Here is a 10,942-nt window from a genome sequence, read left to right as displayed (position 1 = left end):
TGGTGCAGTTGGTTGGCAAGAATATAATCGTTGGGTTCCCATCTCATTCAATAAAATGAAGTATTTATAAGTATCTCCAGACTACACAAGTATCTGGGATAGAAGCACTTATTACTTATATCTTTTAATATCCATACCTATATTATAAATTCGAAAGTAACTCTGTCTGTTTGTCTGTCTGTCTTTTACGCAATCAGGGCCAAATCGCTAATTTAATTGTGATAAAATACTCATAGAGATACTTGAGGGTCTCGGGATGAATATATGTCGGAAATAAAAGGCGTAATAAACATTAAAAATAAACGAGTAGAACCTCCGACCATGTCCTGGCCTTTGGTTCTACTCGAAATACTTAAATAAATAAGTAAATCAAAAACAAATAAATAAACGAAATAATAACTGGAAACATAGTAAATTACAAGGAAAATAATAAGAACATTATCTCATTCTTTCTTGGAGCAGTGCCTGGGACTTGTGACCCCAGGAGTAGGCTTAAGGGTCCCTTTACAGTACTAACACTCACCTTTCACTGCTCCAGTCCAGTATAATTACAAATAGGTCTTAACAACATTCATAATTAAAATAGTCGAGGTTAACCAGCGGTGGAGCACGAGTAGTGCTCCGAGCCGTGGCAGAGCCTCGACTGAGCGTACAACGCCCGCGTGGCCTTTTATAAAGTAACAATGACATTGACAATGGTGACGCGCCCAAAGTGGCGCCACTGGAAACTGACAAATACAAAACCATCAATTCAATATTTACAGCATTTTATTAACTCTAAATGTTATTTCTAATTTTACTCCTTAAAACATCTTTTGTAATTAATTAACTAATTATGAATTTATTTCCAATATTTAAGTAAATTATCACCCACGCCGACATATATGATACTTTTTTTTTCTCATATTTGTAATATTTTCGATATATACCAATATATTAAAATACTTACTAAATTGACATGCAATTTATTCCGCCACGTTAATAACAACCGTCGCTATGCGACCGTTGCTAAGCAACGATTTGCAAGGTTTGTTGTTAGAAAACCTCACCCAAAATGAGCTTGCTTAACTCGTCTCTAATATATTTAATAAATATTCGTATAGTTCAAGCAGGCGTAGCCGGGTTGGGGTCCACTAGTTTTATTATATAATTCATAAAGATCAATGCACTCATTAGTACTACAACGTTGAAAGTTATCTTCTGTTTATCTAACACTTGAGTCATGATAAACTAGTTATTACTTATACTTGTTTTGTTCAGCAAAGTAGATTTTAATTTAATTTTACTTAGGTATACGGTATTATTTTTTTATCTTTACATGTTATTTCTCTTTAGATATAAGCAGAAAGTGGAGATTGGATGAAATATGGAGAGCAAATTTTTTTTTATATATATTTTTTGATACATAAAGAGGTAAATGCTAAATGAAATTACCCAAAAGATAATAAAACAAAAAAAAAACAGTTACAAGTTGCAATTTATAAAAACTATAAATAACATTAAAACATAAAAAAAAACTGAACATTGCATATAAACATTATATTGAGTAAAAAGAAATCAATATCTGCTTTAAATAAACGTCACATTGAATTATATTAGAGGTCAAAGTGATTTAACACTAGACTCTCTGCATATTTTGTAAATAATTTAAAAAATCTAACCAAATGAATCGAACTCGCGTATTATCTACAAAAATACGGCAAGAAACCACGTTTTTTGTATGGGAGCTGCGTTAAATGTTTATTTTATTCTATTTTTTAGTATTTGCTGTTATAGCGGCAACAGAAATACATAATCTGTTGAAATTTGAAGTCCCTAATTATCAAGGTTCCTGAGATAAAGCCTGGTGACAGAGAACAGAGAAGTCTTAGTAATTGGGTTCCGTTTTACCCCTGGAGTGCGGAACCCAAAAACCCTATTTTATAAAAAATAAAAAACAGTAATTTTTTACTTTCGTTTTTTTTGCAATAAAGAATATTCAATAAATGAAATATACCTAACTAATATTGAAATTTAGTATTCGCAAATTTTAACCAATAAAAAATTTTACCATGTATCTACATAATATAAATAACATTATACCTATAGTTAACAATAAATTTAAATATTAAAATTTATTGACATTATCGGTCATAACAAAAACTAAACTTTGATCTCTCGTGTAAAATGCGTGGTGGGAGTGAAAGCGTGTTTTGGTATAATATTGTTTTTTTATTATGCATTTTACTTAAGTGCCTCCTTTCTCCACTTAATGTTGCGAAAATCTGTATGCACAGCCCTTTGTTTGTTGTGGTAGACGAAATATCTATATAATTTAATTATTTTAATCTCCGGCTTATAATTCAATCTACAGGAGCAAACGCCTTATCTATAAATAATAATTTTTAAAATTTGCATTTCACAAGGAAAAACCACTGTGGCACAGAGGCACGGCGCGACGATTGTGGGTTCGATTACTACTCGAGAAAATTAATTATTTTTACTTCTTTACTATTTAAGTAAAGAAGGCGTTGAGTTCCTTCACCCATCATGCAATTATTGGGCGGTACGTATAAAATGGAGTGTCTTAATCTTAATCTAACGAATTGCAATCAAGAAGTGTCATAAATATAACATCGACTTTTCTAATAAGAACATCGATATACTGTCGGCAACATAAAAAAGAATATAACGACAATTTATACTAGCCAAAAAATCATATTAAAGTAACAAATACTAACAAATGAAAAACATAATTTACAAGTATAAATAAATAAAAACCACAAAAACATGCCTTTCCCTTCCGATTTATATTTAAAAATATACCATCGATATATCGTACCAAAAAATCGAGTGACAGAATCGATATTTATTCCATTCCATTACATTAAACGAATTAATGGTAAAACATTACCATTTACCAAATAACATAAACGAAAACAGTTTTTAATATTAATATTCAATAGAAAAAACCAAATTAAATAACAAGTTCACCTTCAAACTATTAATAAACTCCGCCATAATTCGTACCATTCAAGCGCGTAAAGCAGACATTACTCTATCGCAAATCTAAACGAGACGCGGCACAGACCAGTCGTCACCATGTTGAAGAATCCAAAATATAAATACGGCCCCACAGACCGATTTATTTCGGCTAATCTTAATTTCAGTGAATATTTATTGAGTAAATTGCGTGAAAACAGCGGGAAAGTCGCTTTGGTGAGTACTTTTGGTGTTTTTAAATCTTTAATTTTCTTTACAATGTGTGTTTGCATTTAGCAGTTAGTTTATAAAGTACTTAGATTTAATTATAAACAGGTTTTTATATATAATCTTAACCTACACGAAAAGTAAAATAGTAGTACAATAAATGATTAAAAAAATTATTTTTCTATATAATTACTGTATAATTTCACAGTTGTATGCGTAACGCGTACTTTATATAAACTTTGTTTGTATTTCATTGTTATGAGTAGTGGAGAAACTATATTATGTTAAGATAATAACGTTGTATGTATTTTGCTTGTCATCTTTTATCTTTTAACTACTCCTGTACGAGTTTTATTATGAAGATAAAAAAGAAAAAGAATTACGAAAATTATAATATTTATATTTAAACTTTTTAATAGTTTAATTTTTTTGTTGCCGGTATCCCTAACGTGACCATTCTTTTTCGGTTCAAATCGGGACATTTTTCAGTTAATTAGCAATTTTAATCATTCGGTACAAAGTGCGGAGTGTTTTAACACTAACCTCGCTCTATTTACAGTGCTACATGCGGGATATGGCGTGAAGCTGAAAAAAGTGTTATATTAACGAAAATAACCAAAAGAAACAGATAAATGACGTCAAATAAACCAAATGTTTACTTGTTATAACTCGTATTGAGATGCTAATGACTTATTTCATTTTCTATTCACGTCTTTAATATCATGTCATAGGAAGAGTTTGCTTGAAGTTTAAATTTTAACTGTGAAATACTATTTTTTAAGACGTATATTTCGTTGAATGGTAATCGAACGCAGTACTTGTCGCTTACTATTATTATTATTATTTTACTTTACTACTTTTATGATATTAATAAATTGTGATATTAAATTGTCAATCTATAATAAACATAACTTATGACACCTTGCGCCATGATTGGCCACTTCTTAATTAACAAAATTATGTGATGAATTCTTCTGTTCTTTTCTGTTTCTTATTATATATAGTAGAAATAAATAATTCTATCGTAATTTAGAGCGAAGATTACATAAATGCATTTGTTACTAGTTTCTTTTATCACTAAAATATTCAAAAATAAAAAATAATCTATATAGTTGCAGAATCATTTATTTTAAGTACTCTCTTATCACATAGCCTAATATAAATTAGATAGCTAAAAAAATGATAATATTTATCAATATTTTAGTTATCACGTTACTCAAATTTCAGTATTAAGACTTCAGTGTCCAATTTCTCCATTTTCCATATTTTTAGCCGACTTCAAAAAACGAGGTGTATGATAATCTATGTCGGCTTCTAATTGCGTGTGCTTAATTTTATGAGTTTTTGTATGTTAAAAAATGTTCACGTTATGTATGACACATGGAATATTATAAGAGCGGGAAGTGGTATCTATCTATCTATGGTGATGTAGGTAGGTATAGCCTATACATTTTTTTCAATTGGAACCCATAGTTCCTGAGATTACAACGTTAAATCCTTGGGCTTTATATTATTAAATAAAGGTGGTCATATCTAGCTATGACCGCAGGAACAGTGGGTTACATCGAGAGGGCTCACGTAATGCTAGGTAGCCCTGTAGCTGTACCCTGTTCATTTTTTTAACTGGAACCAGTAGTTCCTGAGATTAGCACGAACAACTTTGCAGCTTCATATGGCAATTTACAGGTGCATCCACCGGGATACACCATAAATTACCTAATTTAAAGATATTTTTTCTCACTTTTTTAAATCATTTTTACAGATAAACGGCTTGAAACACGAACAGCTCACATACGATGATATAGCTCAAGAAGCTATCAACCTCGCCATGTCTTTATCTCGTTTAGGAGTGAAGAAGGGTGATGTGATCGCTATAAGTTCAGAAAACAGAAGGGAATTCTGGAGTACTATAATAGGAATATCCTGTGCGGGGGCCATTGTAACTACAATTAATATTAGTTATACTAATGGTAAGAGTTAATTATTGGTTTTTATAGCTGCTTTATCCCGTATATAGCACGGTAGGCAGAGGGAACCTACTAGGTCCCCCCTTAAAATAGTCCGTCTCCACGTCTGTCGCCGATTTCTGGAGGCATTCATTGTCGAGTTGCGGAACTCAACGCCGCGTTGAATATGCAAATAATAATTTTCATCTTCATATTTATTGTTTTGTTTACATTAAAATAATATTTGCTCGTTTATGATAACGCTCGATAACGTTATCTTTGCTAAGCTACGCTAGTTGTAAAACGATGTTGGTAAATATAGATCGACGTTTTAGTTTATCTGTTTGTGAATCTGATTGTTAAGCCCATGGTCGTGGGTTCGATTCCCAGCCCTTTCTCTACTCAGTTAGTTACCTATTCAATATAAAAAAAAATATTCAAGTCATGAGTCGGCGTAAGTTTCGCGACTGAACGCGCATTGTCTCCAGAATTTGGCGGAAAATGGGGAAGTGTATCAATGAGAATCTCTTAAGACTGGGTTCCCGGGTTCCCTCTGCCTTCCCTACTATGTTAGGGATACTGCGTGAAGCTTGCTAAAGTATACTTTGTATTTATGATTAATTATATTTTAAATTACTGGTATTTTTCTCTAATATCAATGTTAATTCTTATTATAGATGAACTCAAACACGTGATGAGCATATCGAAACCCAAATACATATTTTGTTCACCATTCGCCTACAAAGCTCATATGAAAAGTTACAAAAATTTCAGTTCCATTAGAAAAATATTCTTATTTGGAGACGAGAGGCCTTCAAATACCCTCCTATATAAAGATTTAGCGATCGCCAATGATAAAATGAAAAATGTTAGTTTTGAAGATTTCTCTCCAGTCGAAGTTGATGGGCAGAGTGATTTATTATTTATTCTGTATTCCTCGGGAACTACTGGTTTGCCTAAAGGTGTTATGTTGACTCATCATAATGTTTTAACTTTGTGTTCGTAAGTATTATGTTATTTCCTATTTTAGTTATTTTTCGTTTCTAAATATTGTTTTTCTTAATATTGAAGCTGATCGATGTCATCGTGGCGTTAGTCTTATTTAAATGCGATGGTAGTGGGTTCGAGTCTCAAGCAAGAAAATTATTTTTTTAAATTTTCTCTCTTTCTCATCGCATCTCTTCATTCTCTCGTCGCATTTAGTCTCTCTCAAGACTAAATGCGACGTTGAGTTTCGCCATTTACCACGTAATGTGCGAAAATTGAGCTATGCGTGGGAGTGTCTCAGCACTAAGTGTCCTCTGCAGCCTCTGTCTACTCTGCTGTATGCAGGATACAGCGTGAAGCTTACTGTCTTAATATTAATCAGACACTGGAAACAAAAATGTTTAGAGTAATGTTAGTGGCAAAACTCGAACCCGCACCTCTTGTGTACTTTCTGATAGGTACGTCCTTTCTTATAATACGTAGAATGTGCTTCCTTCAACTTATTTTGAAAACGTGTGTTACGTTTTCACTGTTAGCGTCTCTATAGGGAGATAGTTATAAATTTTCGCTAATCTACGATTATTGTAACTAATGTAGGTTTAATTTCTATTGAGTGGAATCACTAAACTTTCATTACCTGTACAGTGAAAACGAGATTTTTTTTTAATTATTAGGTTTTAGTTTGCCTAAACACGGCGTTAGGTTCCGCCATCCGACCAACATATACTGTCTCATATTATACAATGAATAAGAATCAAATAATGAAGATGTAATAATCGTACTTCTATTCTCAGTAAATGAACAATAGCTATTGTTTAAAATATATTTTCATAAAAAGCTTTACATTAAAATTGAAAAAAAAAACACTGTGATATCTATATAACAAAATTATAACTGGTCTCTGTCTGTATGTGGAAGATATATGAGAAAATCCATTACTGGGGATATTTGCCAATGTAATAGAACCCTAAACAATGATTTGTAACGTGTTTATCTGAAATTTTCACCATGACGACCTCAAAGTCTTTTTCTTCACCAGACCAGCAACAACTCTACCACCATTAAAAGGTTTGACAATAACCCCGTGGTACCACACCATGGGGCTAACGAGTACTCTAGCTATTTTCTCGAGAGGAGCTACTTTTGTATATTTACCTAAGTTTGAGGTGGAATTGTATTTGAAGACCGTTGAGAAATATAAGGTAAGCTATATGTGTAAGAGATTGAATTGAAAATGCTAGTCTTTTTTGTCAAATTATTATATTTAGCAAAAACTTTTGTATAGCCTACCTAGTAGAACTTAGTAAAACCTGGAGATTTGGTGTTTTAACTTCGCACTGTTTCCCGCACATAGCAGGGTAGATAGAGGGAACCTGGGAACTTAGTGTTAGTTTGCTTATGATTTATAAACCATAGTCATTAGATAGCATTTATTTTAAAAATGTTGTTTTTGCAATTATACTTATTAATTCACCTATCCTACATGATTGTATTGTTTTTTTGTTGAAATTATATTTTATTGTTTTGCCTTTTCAATTTATAACAGTAGAACATCACCACTCTCTCTTCTCTCCTTACGACTTATTAAATTATTCTTAAAAGATCAATTTCCTAAATTTTCTAATTTTTATTTCCAGATAGAACAATTGACAGTTGTACCGGCGGCCATTATAGCGTTATGTAAATCGAACCTTCAATACGACACCAGTTCGGTCCAGGTGGTGTTCTGTGGTGCTGCGCCTCTGTATGAAGAAACTGCTAAAGCTATTCAGCAAAGGTGAAGATTTGTATATTTTTATTAGTTTTTTATAGAACCATATTTCAAAAGAAAACCTTATAAGATTACTTTATTTTCCATATAATTTTTTTTTTATGTAGGTTCCCAAATGTATACGCTGTATTACAAGGCTATGGTATGACGGAGACCACGTTAGCTATAACTTTGAATTTAAACCCTGAAAAGATTGGCAGTGTGGGTACCGTCACGTCACATACTGTAGTTAAGGTATGTTTTAAAATTATAGAGGAAGTATAGAAAATAAATATATATTTTTTAACGTCACACTGTATCTTACACACAACAGGGTAGGCAGAGAGAACCTAGTGTTGAGACACACCTTTCTCCATTTGCTGCGTTTCTTTGCCTATCCTGCTATATGGTGATACAGCGTGAAGCTCAACTTAATGAAATTCAAAAATGAATATATATTAGTTATTAATTAATTTGCAATTCATAGGTAGTCAACCCAGAAACCCGCGAAGTCCTAGGTCCGAATCAAGAAGGCGAAATTTGCGTTAAAAGCATTATGGTAATGAAGGGATACATAGGAAAGGATAGAAAAGAAGATTTTGACGGAGAAGGATTCCTTAAAACTGGTGACATTGGATATTATGATGAAGAAGGCTACTTCTATATAGTTGATAGGTTGAAGGAATTGATCAAGTATAAGGGTTATCAGGTATTTTTTCTTAAGAAACTGTTTTCAATAAAATCATATATAACAGTTGAGGTCGTTTTGACCTTAGCTATAGATATATGCTGATTTGATTTTTTTATTTTAGATTATTTTTTTTCATAAGCGCGAGTAAATAATGTGCAAAAGTTTGGATAGCCTAACTTCAGGGTGACCACGGTCTATTAATTGTACTATATATAAAATACGGGGGTGGAGCAATCTATGAAGTGTGATATTGTGTAACAAAGGCTTTTCAGTGCAAAAACTTTATGAAAGAGCTAATTATATTTAAATTTCAAAATTTAATATCTACTTCGAAATATTAAGATTTCTTAATATTGTTTTAATTTAATAAGTTCCAAGCGTAAAATTGGATAGCATATAATATTTTTTAGCTTCTCGCCGTATCCCACAAAATAGGGTAGACAAAGGAAATCTAGGAACGTAGAGTTAAGACACTGCGTTCTCAACTTATACCTAAGAATATATCTAATTTAAGGTACCACCAGCAGAAATTGAAGCCGTTCTTCTAAAACATCCATCAATCAGAGAGGCTGGTGTAGTGGGCATCCCGCATCCCACTGCTGGGGAAGTACCGTTAGCTTTTATAGCTTTACAGCCTGGACAAAATGTCAGTGGGACGGAAATATGTGAATATGTTGCAGAGAGGGTAAGAAGAAGAAAAGAATATTTTTTTGTGTTTTGTTAGTTAAAAATAAACGTAATATTTGTTTCCTTTAAAAATAAAATAAATAAATAATTTGCTACTTGTTCTTCAGGGTTGAATTTAAAAATATTAAAAAAAATATAAATATTGTTAGAAATCGGAAGCGATTAGCATTTTAAAACTAAACACGATAAAAACACATACCGTCTATATGTTTCCAACGTACTCGGATAGAGGTTCCACGTAATTACAATAAGAGACATGTATCACTCAATAACAACACTACACACTAGATACCTTCCAGTCAGGGCTTCCGCCTACAAGCAACTGTCCCCGTTTGACACAATTCCACTGCCTTTATTGTCTTTTTCACTTAAATCTACCCACTTTTACACGAGTACGCTAACAATATATAACTTTTTTATTGCAGCTGTCAAATCCTAAACACCTTCGCGGCGGAGTGAGATTCGTAGAAGAAATACCAAAGAACCAAACTGGTAAAATATTGAGGAGAGAATTAAGGAAAATGGCGAAACGGAAAAGCAAACTTTAATTGTTAGTTATTAATAAAATTTTAATAATATAAAGAATTACTATTTTTGTAGTGTTCAAAAACGGTTTTTGTATATCTTAAGTTATTGAAAATTTATGGGAGGTAACATATTGACTAAAATATATTCCTATTTCTAAGTATTATGACTTCTGCCACACGCCATTTCATTTAAAAAGTGGAGAACGGAGTGAAATGACATCTGTTTATTTTTTTTCTTGTGACAAATATATATGTAAGAATGGAAGTACTTCATACAAAGTGAAGCAATAATTGTGAGATTATAGGCTGTCAAATTATACCTAAAATAAAAAAATATCCGAAAAAAAAACAAGAAAATGAAATAAAAACACATTTATGGAAGTTGTTTTTTTTTTGTTTTACTCCTATATACTTATGTAATCCTTACTTTTTAACACTCTTTTGTTAACTTAGTAACAAACTAAGTAATAAGATCTGATAATCTCAATTTGAACCATTTATAATAATTGAATCCTCATTGAACTTGGCAGTTGTACTTATACGTAGCTTAGATGATGATACAATATAATGGTAGCAACGAGCTGGTGTGATGATGGAATCAGGACCTGAATATTGGAACTCTGCAGAGGTTACTAGTAAAACAATTTGGGCTCAAACAATTTATAGCCCCGAGCACATTTGTATGCATTGCATTGTATATATAGGATTTATATCTCTTGATGTAGAAAAGCAAGTTTTTTTTAAAACTATTATTAATAAATAAATTATTAATAAATATTTGAAAATTCTTACATATATTATACGACTGCGTGTCCTCGTATCACAGCGGCACAGCGTCTAAATGAAAACGCGATGGTTATGGGTTCGACTCCCACTAGAGGAATGTATATTTAAATTTCCACGCTTTGATAACAAGGCAAAGCTTGAAAATTGGTCAGGAGATAGAGTGGAATGTCTTAATAGCAATTTCACTTTGCCTAACCTGCTTTGCGGGAAAAACTGTGAAGCTAAATGACTATTTACATTGTTATTTAATATTTGCAAGTTGTAGCGTTTATTGTCTGATAAAAATTTGTTTTTTTACGTAATAAGATAATATAAAGATATTAATTAAACACTTAGATAAAATGGAACATTGATATCTTTATAACAGTTTACATGTAAA

General features: G+C 31.9%; 1 protein-coding gene across 1 annotated transcript; it reads left to right on the top strand.

The window, feature by feature from the left end:
* Positions 1-3,032: 3,032 nt before the first annotated feature.
* On the top strand, positions 3,033-10,158 carry LOC146537295 (luciferin 4-monooxygenase-like). The gene is made up of 9 exons (XM_085188053.1): positions 3,033-3,198; positions 4,952-5,159; positions 5,813-6,137; positions 7,162-7,324; positions 7,760-7,899; positions 8,001-8,127; positions 8,360-8,581; positions 9,078-9,248; positions 9,676-10,158. The coding sequence occupies exons 1-9, from the start codon at positions 3,082-3,084 to the stop codon at positions 9,796-9,798; spliced, it is 1,596 nt and encodes a 531-aa protein (XP_085044179.1). The 5' UTR covers positions 3,033-3,081; the 3' UTR covers positions 9,799-10,158.
* The last annotated feature ends 784 nt before the right edge of the window (positions 10,159-10,942 follow it).

The sequence above is a fragment of the Heliconius melpomene genome, chromosome 7 (assembly GCF_056956725.1).
Source record: "Heliconius melpomene rosina isolate 202511_hmr_F chromosome 7, ASM5695672v1, whole genome shotgun sequence".
Taxonomy (NCBI): Eukaryota; Metazoa; Arthropoda; class Insecta; order Lepidoptera; family Nymphalidae; genus Heliconius; species Heliconius melpomene.
This window is presented reverse-complemented; position numbering and strand designations above follow the sequence as displayed.

Coding starts and splice junctions, on each gene's coding strand:
- LOC146537295 (XM_085188053.1), top strand. CDS start 3,082: ATGTTGAAGAATCCAAAATATAAATACGGCCCCACAGACCGATTTATT. Junction 3,199..4,951: donor ACAGCGGGAAAGTCGCTTTG/GTGAGTACTTTT, acceptor TCATTTTTACAG/ATAAACGGCTTGAAACACGA. Junction 9,249..9,675: donor GTGAATATGTTGCAGAGAGG/GTAAGAAGAAGA, acceptor TTTTTATTGCAG/CTGTCAAATCCTAAACACCT.